This window comes from Geotrypetes seraphini, chromosome 5 (assembly GCF_902459505.1).
Source record: "Geotrypetes seraphini chromosome 5, aGeoSer1.1, whole genome shotgun sequence".
NCBI lineage: Eukaryota > Metazoa > Chordata > Amphibia > Gymnophiona > Dermophiidae > Geotrypetes > Geotrypetes seraphini.
In genome coordinates, this window is record NC_047088.1 from 136,249,553 (window position 1) to 136,263,716 (window position 14,164).

General features: G+C 45.3%; 1 protein-coding gene across 9 annotated transcripts in view; it reads right to left on the minus strand.

Annotated features, from left to right (window-relative positions):
- Positions 1-14,164, minus strand: part of IDH1 (isocitrate dehydrogenase (NADP(+)) 1) — a 201,082-nt gene that overhangs the window by 170,736 nt on the left and 16,182 nt on the right. For all 9 annotated transcript variants that reach the window (XM_033946017.1, XM_033946018.1, XM_033946015.1 and 6 more), the window contains one exon: positions 1,765-1,887. Coding sequence is in view for 5 of the 9 variants with exons in the window: in XM_033946010.1 (XP_033801901.1) it covers positions 1,765-1,886 (122 nt within the window). In the remaining 4 variants the exon portion in view is untranslated. The remainder of the gene's footprint in view (positions 1-1,764; positions 1,888-14,164) is intronic.

Genomic DNA, 14,164 nt, shown 5'->3' on the forward strand with positions numbered 1-14,164 from the left:
TGAGGTTTAAGTAGGGGCAAACCTTCTTCAAAATGCTGAGTAACAATGTTCTAATCATGTGCACCTGTGTGTGATTTGAGCCACTTTAAGTGGGAGGATATGTGGGGGTAATTTTCAATTACTGTATTTTTCGCTCCATAAGATGCACCCATCTGACCATAAGATGCATCCACCTGTAAAGGAGGAAAAATAAAAAATTGAACCAAATGGTGTGCCCTGTACTCTGTCCCCCCTCTGGTGGCCTAGTGGTAGGCCGGGACAGGGCACGTCTAGAGGTGGGCACGTCTAATGGTAGACATGCATAGTGGCATCCAGCCCGCCCACCCCAGCCTCTCCCCGTACCTTTTTAAATCATCCCCCTGTACTTTTAAATCATCCCCCCAAGTACTTCTAGATAATCCCCCCCAAGTATTTTTTGATCAATCATCCCCCCAAGTACTTCTAGATAATCCCCCCAGTATTTCTTAATCAATCATCCCACCAGTACTTCTAGATAATCCCCCCCAGTATTTCTTGATCAATCATCCTCCAGTACTTTTAAATCATCCCCCCAGTACTTTTAGATACCCCCCCAGTATTTTTAGATCATCCCTCCCCCCAGTATTTTTAAATCATCCCCCCCAGTATTTTTAAATCATCCCCCCCAGTATTTTTAAATCATCCCCCCCAGTATTTTTAAATCATCCCCCCCAGTATTTTTAAATCATCCCCCGTACCTGGTGGTCTAGTGTGTATTCCTCCCTTGCTAGCGGCGCATAGATCAGCAGCGCGGAAAGCTTTTTTGCTAAATGGTGTCGTCATTTCTCGCGGGAAGTGGCATGGGACCAGGCAAACAACCTGGTGTGCCACTATGCTGCGAGACAACGGAAGAGGAGGCAGCCGCGTTAGCCAGCAGTTCTGGGAGGAAGCAGCGGAAACCAGGCAGCCAGCCACCCTTGGCTGCGAACAGAAGTTTAAAAAAAAAAAAAAAGGTACATGCCGGGAGCGGCGGGGAGGAGGAAGAGGCCGGGGCCTGCCTGCCTACCCTCCCTGCCAAATTAAAAATAGGGAGGGAGGCGGGAGAGGCTGGGGCTTTCCTGCTACCTGCCTGCCTTGGGTTCTGAGTAAATATAGGGGCTCGTTTACTAAGATGCTGTAAGCGCTAGTGCACACTTATCACAGCATAAAATGGGGCCCCACAGATATCCCTGATGTAATTTGACTACCCACTCTTCCCACTTTGCCAACTCTTCCCACTGTGTTGTTGCACAGTTGATGTCCCTCATCACTGGTGCCCAAACTTAGCAACCCTCCCAACTCCTCTCCCAGGGATACCTCTTATTTCTACCTATCAAGATAGAATGATGGGGCAAGATGTACATATGCACCTCACCCCTGAGCAACAGACAGATCCAATTTCCTCTATCTATAGGTATAGAGATTACTTTTAAGAAGATAGATGAAGAGAAACTAAATCAGTAAATTTCGAGCTACATTTGTTTTAGGTGGAGAATTTGAACTGCATTTCTCCTGGCAGTCTTTGTTCTTTCACCTCTCGCAGTTAGCAATTACAATGGATCACCAACTACCACACTGACAGCTTTTCAGGGAAACTGGATATACTGAACAAAAATAAAAAAACTGCAGTTTTCCAATCTCCTCCCTCTCTCCTCCTGGACTGTGAACTCTGCTCAGATCATCAAGGTAGCATATACATATGCATGATACAACAGGCCAGAAAGCCCTGACGTGGATAAAGGTTATGCTGTTCATGAGTAAAACTACCTGTGTAAATCTAGGTCCACGTAGGGAGAAATGAATTGTTTTTTGATCAGCTCCCAAATCACTTGTGTCATCTCGTCTCCTTGCATCTCCACCACAGATCCTCCTGAGATTTTTCTGGACATTCTGAAATAAGAACAGAATTAAGTTTAACAACATATTTCAGCATTCCTTAAGCCTGATTTTGCATATGCCATCTAGGTAGGAAAAGGGTTGTCTAAATCTTGATGTGCACAATTTCCCTGGGCATTTTATAAAAGGCTTCCTGAAAATTAGGGGAATGTTATGGACAATACATTGTTAATTGGTTGGGGGAGGGCAATATATCTGGTTTTAGTAGTGGAATATATTTTAAATTTCTATACATTTCAGACTTTTTCAGCATAGGATATGCACCTTGGAATATAAATTGGATTTTATAGAATTATCAGCCCTAAGCAAATTTATTTTTAACAAAGGTTTGCTAAATGCATAAATAGACATAATAAATAAGCATGGACTTTGCAACATGTAGAGAAGGAACAGTCATTTGATAAAAGAATTTGGGGGTCCTTTTACTAAAGCGCACTAGCTGCTATCCCAGGTCAAGCAGGCAGCCTATTATCAACATGTGGGTGATGTCATCCACGGAGCCTGGATGCTGACAGCTTCGCAAGCAGACTTGCTTGAAGAACTTTAGAAAGTTTACGACTGCTGCACCTCTCATGCACAAGTGCCTTCCCGACCGACACAGGGCGTGCTTCTCCTCAGTTCTCCGTGGAGCTGAAAAGTCCTAGTTCGACGCTCTGCGCTAGACTCGGTTCTACTTCGTGCCTTCTCTCACTGCAGCTTATATTTTTTACAGGGTCACTGTGTTTCTTTGCGCGTTTTCATTTAACCCTCCCCCCAAAAAAAAAAAACCCTTAATTTTATTTTTCTTTTGTGTCACGGTGGGGCCTGCCTCAAGGCCTCAGCCAGTGGGCTTCGATCTCGTTGAGGCTATTTTTCCGTTTATGTCCCGACTGGTCACAGGCTTCAAGAAGTGTAGCCGTTGCCAGTGCGCGATCTCCCTCACTGACTCACATAGGTGGTGTATTCAGTATTTGCAACCTGACCATCGTACGGAGTCGTGTGCTCTTCAACCTCGAGCCGTCAAATGTCGTCGAGTTCAGGTGGAGAAACTCTTTAGCGGTATGGATCCACTTTCTCCGGTCTCGACCTCAACTCCGGTCAAGCTTCTCACAGGGGATCCGCCTTCTGCCTCGACCTTAATCAAACCTCGTTTGGCGGGTCCTCATCCTCGGGCAAATCTGCTAAGTCTTCTACTGAGGAGCCTCTTGCCTCGCTGTCTCTCTCAGGTCAGGTACTAGCAGTGGTTATCAAGCTGCCCAAGAAGCATGTCTCAAAGTTGAAGAGTTGTTCTTCCTCCTCTTCATCGGAGATTATAGCCACACCAAATGTACCAGATCCTCAAGTTTCAGTGGCACATTTGGAGATTATGATCCAGACCATTTTGGATCGGCAGTTTAGTAATATGCTTGCCAAACATACTCCTACCTCAACTCTGCTTTCTGCAGTCCAGTCTGAGCACTTAGCAGTATTGCAAGGAGTCGAGTCCTTGGCAGTGCCTTGAGCTCAATCTACCCACGCTATACAATGAGTCGAGTTCTTGGGAGTGCCTCAACAGGATTCTACACATTCTGTGCAAGGAGTCGAGTCTTTGCGAGTGTCTCGACTAGAGCATAAGCATGCTACTCAAGGAGCCAAATCCTTGTCAGTGCCTCGAGATACCTCGACACAAGGAGCTCAGTCCCTTTTGGTATCTCAATCTCAAGCCTCCAGCCCTCCTTCCTCGCATAAGACATCGCCCTTTCCGAGGCATAGGGCGAAGACTCCTCGACGTTCATCTCAGCGGGACCTGCCTGGTTCGAGGCACAGTTTTCCACATCGAGGCATCCATCGAGGCACAGATCCTCTTCTTGAGACAGACCTCGTTTCTCCAGGCCTCAAGACTCTTCGAGGCCTCCAATTCTGAAGTCGAGGACACCACCTCCAGAGCGTTACAACTATGCTTCTTCTCCTGCGAGAGATTCTATCCATTCTCTCAGTGAGTCATCTACACCTGAATATTCAGACCTCAGGTATCAGTACTCCAGAGAAGCTTCACCTTCGTTCTCTGCCTTGCGAGGCGCCTCGAGGTCACCTTCTTCTCCTTGAGATCAACCTTCCTTGGAGCAGATATCTTTTTCTTGTTTCCTACATCAAATGAGTAAGGACCTCAATATTACTTTGGACTCCGATTCCAAATACTCTACGGAGTATTTAGATGAAATGGGTATGTCTCGTCCTCCTGCGGAGTCTCTTAAATTGCCCATCAATAGACTTCTTTCTCAAACTTTACAACAGAATCTTGAAACACCTTATTCCATTCCTGCTGTGCCAGGAAAGCTGGAATCTCGTTACAGGATGGTCTACTGCAGGGGCTTCGAGAAATCTCAGTTGTCTCATAAACTAAACTAAACTAAACCTTAAGTTTATATACCGCATCATCTCCACGGAAGTGGAGCTCAGCACGGTTTACAAAGCTTAAAAATATAAGAAGAGAGGAGAAAGATTTACAAGAGTATATGAATAGAAGGAATATAAACAGGAGAAGAAATGATTTTATGTTAGAAAAAATGATTATATGTTAGAAAAAATGATTATATGTTAGAAAAGAGCCAGGTTATCAATTGTTTGCGGAAGAATTGGAGGGAGCCCAGGTTCCGCAGCGGGATAGTGAGATCGTTCCAAAGGCCTGTGATTTTGGAGAGGAGGGATTTTCCCAGTTTGCCTGCGTAGAGAATACCGTGTAGAGAGGGGAAGGATAGTTTATGTCTGTGGGCGGATCTGGTAGTAAAAGATAGTGGGATTAGGGGCGGAAGAATGCCGTGAATGATCTTGAAAGCCAGACAGGAGCATTTGCAATGAATTCTGGAAAGCACTGGGAGCCAGTGAAGATTGGTAAGTAGTGGGGAGACGTGGTCGAATTTGCGTTTTGCAAAAATCAGCTTGGCTGCGGTATTTTGGATAAGCTGGAGTCTATGAAGACTTTTTTTTGTTAGGCATAAATAAATGGCATTACAGTAGTCGAGTTTGGAGAGGATGATGGATTGTACAAGGATGGCGAAATGTTTTTGGTGAAAGTAGGATCTTACTTTCCTCAGCATGTGGAGGCTGAAAAAGCATGATTTTGCCAAGGAATTGAGGTGATTGTTGAGGGAGAGAGAAGAATCGATAATGATGCCGAGGACCTTGCTTGAGAACTCAAGGTGCAGAGCAGAGCCTGTGGGTAGTGTGAAGAGGGTGGGCAGGCATTCTAATTTTGGGCCGAGCCAGAGTACTTTTGTTTTTGATTCATTTAATTTCATCTGTACCGAGAGGGACCAGGCGTGAAGTCTCATTATGCATGAAGTAATGTTCTCTTGGAGGTTTGTGAGGTTCTGGTCTGTTTCGAGGAGGATAAAGATATCGTCAGCGTATGTGTATATTGTTTCAAGGGGGGATAGATTGAGGAGCTTCAGGGAGGTCATATACATGTTGAATAGAATAGGGGAGAGGGGAGAACCCTGTGGGACACCGCAAGATGGTGTCCAAGGAGCGGATCTGGAGCCGTTTGTGTTGACAATGTAGGAACGAGAGCGAAGGAAGTTTGAGAACCATTTTAGGACGAAGGAGTCTATTCCTATCTCAGAAAGTTGGTAAATTAGTATGTCATGGTGCACGATGTCAAAAGCCGCGGAGAGATCGAATTGTAGTAGAACAACAAATTTGTTTCGAGAGTGTAGTTGTTGCACCTTTGAAATTAAGGAAACTAGGAGGGACTCGGTGCTGAAATTGGGTCTAAATCCATATTGGTAGTGTTGGAGAATGGAGAATCTCTCTAGGTAAGAGGAGAGCTGAGTAGCGACTATAGTCTCTAGCAGTTTAGTTAAAAGAGGGATATTTGCTATGGGGCGGTAGTTCGATGGTAAGGAAGGGTCGAGATCAGCTTTTTTTCAGAAGAGGGGATAAGGCAATGTGTCCCATTTCTGTGGAGAACAGGCCCGATAGTAAAGCCTTATTTATAAGGCTGGCAAGGGAAGAGATGGCCTGTGCAGGAATGTGTTCATAAAGGTAGGATGGGAACGGATCTAGGATGCATTTGCAGGATTTAAGTTTGAGGCAAAGTTTAGAGACCTGGGGTTCGGATATGAGTTCGAAGGAAGTCCATGATCTGTCAGCAGGGATAGGGTTGGAGTCATTCGGAGGAAGAGAGTTGTAAGAGACAGCCGGGGGGAATGAACTTTTTATGGTAGTGATCTTCTCGTTGAAAAATTTAGCTAGGTCATTTGGAGATGGGAGGGAGGGGGAGGAGGTGGAGTCGTTTTTTGAAATTAGGTTGCGCCAGATGTGGAACAGTGCACTGTTTTGGTTTTTTGACTTGGAGATTTTATCTCCATAGAAATTCTTCCTAGCTTTTTTTAATACGGTGTTATAGAACTTGATGTCATCAGTCCCTTCTCGTGGAGTCTTCTCTGAAAAGGATCAATCCTGCCAAAGTTTATGCCACTGTCCCTCCTGGAAGAGAGGGCAGGACCATGCACAAGTTTGGTCGTCGTTTGTATAAAAATTCTCTTATGTAAACTAGAGTTTTGAATTACAATTTTGTTTTCATTTCCTATTTCAAGCATTTGGTTGACACACTGCCTGAATTTTTCAAATATATTCTTCAACACCGTCTTCCAGAGTTTCAGCATGTGATTACCACTCTGACTCAACTCCGCATGCATCTCCTTCAATCTTCCTATGATGCATTTGAACTTTTCTCAAGGGTCACTGCCTTCTCAGTGGCAATGCACCTGCTTGCCTGGCTCCGAACTGTAGACATGGACCCCAATCTTCAAGATCATCTGGCCAACATCCCTTCTCAGGGCAATGACTTGTTTGATGACTCCATCGAGGCAGCTACTAAACGATTGTCTGAACATGAGAAATCGTTTGCTTCCATCATTCAACCTAAGCCTTCCACCTCTAAAGGCTTCAGGCCTCTTCCATCTTACCAGAGGCGTTTTCCACAGAGAGCAGCTCCATATACACAAGCGCCTCCTAAGAAACAACCACAACAGCAGCAGCAAAGGCAGCAAAAACCTCAGACACCTGCTGTGCCTAAGGCCTCTCAACCTTTTTGACCATTTAATATAGAGCATAATTTCCATCATTCTGCCTCTGTCCTCTCCCCTTCCCATTGGAAGAGCACTCAACAAATTTTTATACAAAGAAAATTTCTGAATGTTGTCTCTGGCATCCTTATATCCTCTTCTAGATCAGAATGATTGGTTATTTTCTCTAGATCTCAAAGAGGCTTACACTCACATTCCCATTCATCCAGCCTCTCGATAGTTCCTCAGATTTCGCGTGGGAAATCTGCATTTCCAATATAGATTGCTCCCTTTGGCCTGGCATCATCTCCAAGAGTCTTCACCAAGTACCTAGTAGTAGCAGCAGCAGCAGCTCTGCGGAACCATGGTCTACAGGTGTTCCCATACCTGGATGACTGGATCATCAAAGATTGAACATCTCAAGCGGTTATTGTAGCGACCCAACCGACTATTTGGTTTCTCCAAAGTTTGGGGTTCGAAATCAACTTTCCCAAATCCCAGCTACAGCCCTCTCAAACTCTACAGTTCATCGAAGCTGTCTTGGACACTGTTCAACTCAGAGCATTCCTTCCTCCTCAACATCAGGATGCTCTTCTTCAGCTCTGTTACAAAGTGTCTTCCCTCTCTTCAATTTCAGCAAGACATATGATGGTTCTTCTTGGTCATATGGCTTATACCGTTCACATGACTCCTTTTGCCAGACTTCAAACCCCTCAGTGGACCCTAGCATCTCAGTGGGCTCAGGCTTTCGACCCACTCTCTCAACACATCAGAGTGACTCCTTCGTTGAGGCAGTCTCTCCACTGGTGGATGCTCTCTTCCAATCTCTCCAGAGGTTTACTGTTTCAAATGTCCCCTCATCAGAAGGTCCTCACGACAGATTCCTCGACCTATGCTTGGGGGATTCATCTCGATGGCCTCAAGGCCATTAGACCAGCACAGATCATCAGTATCACATCAATCTGTTGGAACTCAGAGCGATCGCCAATGCTCTCAAAGTTTTTCAGCATCTTCTTCACAACTAGGTAGTCCTCATTCGGACAGACAATCAAGTCGCCATGTCAACAAGCAGGGAGGAACAGGATCTCTCCCTCTTTGCCAGGAAGCTCTGAAGCTTTGGAATTGGGCAATCCTTAACATTACCTTCATGAAAGCTGTCTACATTCAAGGAGAGAAAAACTGTCTGGCGGACAAATTGAGTCATCTTCTACAACCTCACAAATGGACACTCAATTCCTCACCTCTTCATCACATTTTTTGTCAGTGGGGAACTCCTCAGATAGATCTCTTAGCATCTCCCCACAACAACAAACTGCCTTAGTTCTCCTCCAGGATATACTCCCCTCATCGACTGGAGGCAGATGCTTTTCTCCTGGAATGGACGAATCAGTTTCTCTATGTGTTCCCTTCATTCCCTCTCATACTCAAAACACTTGTCAAGCTCAAACAGGAACATGCCACCATGAGTCTGATAGCTCCTCTGTGGCCCAGGCAACCTTGGTTCTCCCTTCTACTTCAACTCAGCAGCAGGGAGCCACTACTTATTCCAGTTATTCCCTCTCTGCTTACACAGAGTCAGGGGTCTCTACTTCATCCCAATCTGTAGTCTAGTGCTGCCCAATTCAGGAAAAAAAATTTTGATTCAGCCTATTGAATCGATTTTTCGATTCGAGTTTCTTGCCCAATTGGGTGGTTTTTTCCAAACATCTTGGTGGGTTTTATTTTATAGCCTCTTCACCCCCTTTGCCCTCTCAAGTTTTATTTTGATTTAATTTGATGAATTGCTTATTCAAATCTCCTACCCACACTGGTCCTGTGGTGTAAACAAAATAAACAAACAAAAAAAGACTTTTCCTCTCTCTATTAAATCCTAGCTCATGTTTGCGGTCCAACACCATCTCTGGAAGGATACACATTTCAAATCTGACATATTGTAATCACAAAACAGAAAATAAAATTATTTTTCCTACCTTTTGTTGTCTGGTTATTTTTCAAATCTTGTTGGTCCCATGTTGGTCTGGTTGTCTTCTGATCAGGCTTTCTGTGCTAAACATCCATCTTCCATCTCTGTCCTCCCCTTCTGTTTCCCTTTCCTCCCCTGGAGGTCTGGCATCTTTCCTTCTTTTTCATTTCCATCCCCCTGCAGCTGCAGCGATGGACCCCACCATCCACAGATCCACCATCTCTCCTTTTCTCATCTACCCTTTCTTCCAGCATCTCTCTTCTGTGTCCCCGTTCCTATGCTCCCCTCCATGCCCAGCATCTTATCTCTCCCCATATCCAGCTTCTTCTTTTTCTCTTCCTTATCTCCTGTATCCCCTTCGCCTAGTACAGGCTTTCTCCTACTATAGCTCCTGCCATCCTGCACCTTGCCCACCTACTTTGGAGCAGTATCTGTCCCTCTTGTACCTTTCCCCTTGTGGTCTTGTGTTTCTCTCTCTCTCTCTCCATTAGTCCAGCACCTCTCTGCTTTCTTCCCCCTCTTTTTGGTCTCTCACTTCCCTTCACTTCACCCCAGGTCTGGCATCTCCCCTCCCCTCTCTTACTCCTTCCTCCTCCTCCCAGGCCTGCCTCCCCACCGCCAAAGGAACTCTTCTTCCTCCTCCCTCTGCACAAGCTTGCCTCCCTGCCCTGAAGGCCTGCTCCCCACCACAAAGGCTTGCTTCCCCCACAAAGAGGCTTGCTCCCCCCACAAAGGGACTCTCTCTTCCTTCCCGCGCGAAGGCCTGCTCCCCCCTGCCGCGAAGGCACATTTTCTCCTCCTTCCCACCGCAAAGGCCTGCTCCCCCCGCTGCAAACATAAGCCTGCTCCCTCTGCCGAAGGCACATTTTCTCCTCCATCCCGCTGCGAAGGCCTGCTCCCCTCTCCGTGAATAAACGCCTGCTCCCCCCGCCATGAATGAACGCCTGCTCCCCTCGCCATGAATGAATGCCTGCTCTCCCCGCCATGAATGAACGCCTGCTCCCCCTGCAAGCCTGCACCTTCCCCGCTCTTACCTCCTTAACGCTAATAGGGCAGCTTGCAGGCTCGCTGGTGTTATAGCGATCCCTGCAGTTGCCCGTGGTCCTCAGCGGCACATTCTCTCTGCCACGATCCTGCCCCTGACGTCAGAGCAGGGGCAGGATCGCGGCAGAGAGAACGTGCCACTGAGGACCACAGGCAGCTGAAGGGATCGCTATAACACCAGCGAGCTTGCAGGCTGCCCTATTAGCCTAAAGGAGGTAAGAGCGGGGAAACTGGGGGAGGCAAGAGCGGAGAAGCTGGGGAAGGCCTTTCTGACAGACCCTCCCCCCCTCAAGCAGGAGCAGCAATGGATGGCCAGCAAGAGGCAGCGCTGCAGCTCCTGCTTTAGGAAGGCACAGAGGAAGGGTCGGCCATTGAATCAGGAGGCCGATTTTTTAAAAAATGTAATCAATTCGAATCGATTCACCCGATTCGAATCGTGAATAGGGCAGCACTACTGTAGTCTCTACACCTGACAGCTTGGTACCTCTCAACTTAAGTGCCACTCTATAGTTTTCTCAATCTGTACAGACATTTTAGAGGCTTCTAGGAAGCCTACCGCTAGACATTGCTAAAATCAGAAATGGACTAGATTTTCTGCTTGATGCTCCATTCATCACAAGGAGCCTCATTCTATCTCTTTGTCTTCAGTTTTGGATTACCTGTTCTATTTGTCTCAATCAGGCCTCAAATCCATATCCATTCGAGTCCATCTTAGTGCAATTGCTGCTTTTTATCAACCTATCAAAGGGAAACCCCTTTCTGCTCATCCTGTTTCCAGATTTATGAAAGGACTTTTCAATGTCAAACCACTTCTCAAACCTCAATGTTGTTCTTGCTCAATTGATGAAGCCTCCTTTTGAACCAATGGCTTCGGCTCATCTTAAATCTCTTACTTGGAAAGTGATTTTTCTCATTGCTCTCGTCTACTCGCAGGGTCAGTGAGCTACAAGATTTAGTTGCAGACCCACCTTTCATAGTATTCCATCATGACAAGGTGGTCCTCCGTACTCATCCAAAATCCTTACCTAAAGTAGTTTCAGAATTTCATCTCAATCAATCCATTATACTTCCAGTGTTTTTTCCAAAGTCTCATTCTCATGCTGGAGGAACAGCTCTTCATACTCTGGATTGTAGTGTGCTTTGGCTTTCTACTTGCAAAGAACTAAGCCACACAGATCTGCACCTCAACTTTTTGTCTCCTTTGATCCAAATAAGTTGGGACATCCGATTTCCAAGCACACCATCTCCAACTGGTTAGCTGCTTGCATCTCTTTCTGCTATGCTCAGGCTGAACTGCATCCACAGAGTCGAGTCACAGCCCATAAAGTCAGAGCCATGGCGGCATCAGTAGCTTTCCTTAGATCTACTCCTATTGAGGAAATCTGTAAAGCTGCCACTTGGTCCTCGGTTCATACCTTCACCTCTCATTAATGTCTGGATGTTTTTTCCAGACGGAATGGCCATTTCGGCCAGGCAGTGTTACAAGATTTATTCTCCTGTCACAAACTTTCTAAAGTTCTTCAAGCAAGTCTGCTTGCGAAGCTGTCAGCATCCGGACTCCGTGGATGACATCACCCATATGTTGAGAATAGCTGCCTGCTGTCCCTGGATAACACCTGTTACGGTAAGTAACTGTGCTTTTTAGCACGTGCTAAACACTAACATGTCCATTATATCCTATGGACGCGTTAGCATTTAGAGCACGCTAAAACAGCTAGCGCGCCTTAGTAAAAGGACCCCTATGTTTTAAAAAGTGGCATTATTCAAGGTTTTATACATGTACTATATTTATGCACATAAATGGTGATTTTGCAACCTATGCGCATAAATGCCAGATTTTACAGATTTGGACATCCAAAAGAATAAATTAAGAAGTCAAACTACAAGTTCAAAGTTTAGATTTTAAAGGTGGTTTTTAACAACTGATAGGTAAGTACAGTACAATTCCCCACTCCATTACTCCAACAAATTCCAGGTCCAAGCATAAGTAGATAGATGTTTAAGCAACAAATTCACTTTAGATTATACATTTTGATGATAAGATATATTGGACGTTTAGATTTAAAGTATAGGAATGTATTTTTCTAGAGTATGAAAAGTACTGACTTGGAAAAGGAGCAATATCCTACAAACAATCAAACTTCTACAGCTGGCAGATATCCTTCATAGCACAGATTTAAAAAACTGGACAGACTTGGAATGAGCATATTGGTTTTTTCATCTATCTTCTCAACAGCATATTAGTTTTGCTTTGAAAATTCATGAACATGGGGTTGCATTTCTGTAAGGAACACAGATACTCAGTCCTTCTCCTATGCTATATTTGTGTATTCAAATTCTCTTAAATAAGTGCTATTTTCTAACTCACATTCTTTTGCAGAATAGAAAAAAAGACCAACAATGTCATTAATCACAAAATGTAGAGATGAAGTATAATAATATATAATTTTTTTTTAACAGAGTGCAGTATTTGTGATTTTGGCTGAATCCTACAACAGCATTTATCTCCAAGGCTGAAAGCATTGATCAAACAGTTTCCTCTTCACCTTTACCATACTAAGCATCATTTGGACATACAGTACTCCTGGCCCTGCTCAGTTTTATGCAATGGCTATGACTAGGCACTTTCAGCTTTAGAAAGCAGCTTTTAATAATTAGGAAGGCTGACACCAATTAATGCATTATACCTTTTCAAACTCAGAATTATTTTAGATCAGTCAGGCTTACAAAATAGAGCCATTGATTATGACCCTAGTAAGTTGTTTTGTTAACAGGAACAAAAAAAATAAATTTAAAGCACGTACAAAAGAGAGGCAGAAGCAAATGCTGAGAACTGCTCAGAGGCTGGGCCCATGCATAGAGCCTGAGAGCTGCAGGGAAATCAAAGAGATAAGAGAGAGGGCCGCTTGCTCTAAAATCACCGTTAAAATCCTGTGGGTTGCTATGGTGCCGGTTACTGGTATGATTTGAAAACGGCATTGATGTTGAAACAATTTCACATACAAATTAGTTTTGCAAAAGTCTGCCATAATCCCTTTTGATCAGTCATTGGAGAAAGCAACTTGCACATGCACAAAGCAGCAGGGGAAGTCCCGAACAGCTGAGTGGCAGAGTGGCAGGGGAAGCCGTGAAGCAGCCTCTTGCTGCTCAGCTGTTTGGAGCAGGAAAAGCAATTATTATTATTATTTTTTGAATGGGCCGAGATATTGTGCTTATGTTACATACGCACAAATCTGTGCCCATTAAAAAGAAAGTTGGCTGGGACAACCCCCCCGCCCTTTCACCCAACAGCTCCTCCCACATACCCCGAATGTAAAAATAAAAAAAGCAGGAGAGAATTCCACTCCTTCCTGCCTTGGCCACCTGGGCCCTCCCCCCACTTTTAAATTTAAGATCAGCCAGAGGGTGACTACTCTCTCCTGACGCTGGGGCCCCCTGCGAACCCCTGACTCTCTGTGCCTCTAAACTGAAGTTTGGCAGAAGGGATACCCATGGCCTTCTGCCAGCAGGCCCCCCTCTTCAAAATGTCTTGCTTTCCTGGTGCATCCTGGGATGTACTGGGAGGGGCCCAAGACTCTGGCTCAGCCGCCTAAGACCCCTCCCATGAAGGACTTTAGGCGCCTAGGCCATTCAGGGCTTTAGGCCCCTTCCAGGTGCATCCTGGGAAGCACTGGGAGGGGCCTAAGACTCTGATTGGTTCAGATACCTATGGGAGGGGCCTTAGGCACCTGGGCCAGAGTCTTAGGCCCCTCCCAGTGATTCTAAGGATGCACCATAAAGGCCAACCATTTTGAAAAGGCAGGCCTGCCAGCAGGAGGGAGTAGGCATCCCTCCTGCCGACCTTCAATTTAGAGATATGGGGAGGGGATAGCAGGGGGACTCTAACAACAGGAGGAAGTGGCCATCCCTTCTGCAAATCTTTAGTTTAAAGTAGTGGGGGGGTTGGCCAAGGAAGGAGGGAATGGGCTTCTCGCCTGCTTTTTTTTTTTTAATGTTCAAGGGATGTGGGCTGTTATCAGGGGGGATGTCCCAGCATGCCTTTTTAAAAAATTTTTTTAATAGGGACAGATATTGGAAAGTATAAACAAGTGACTCACATCTACCCATTCCACTCCACTCCATATTTTCCAGACCTCTATCATATCTCCCCTCAGTCATCTCTTCTCCAAGCTGAAGAGCCCTAGGAAAGTCAACCCATCCATTTTCATAGCCTCTCTCTGTACCTTTTCTAATTCTA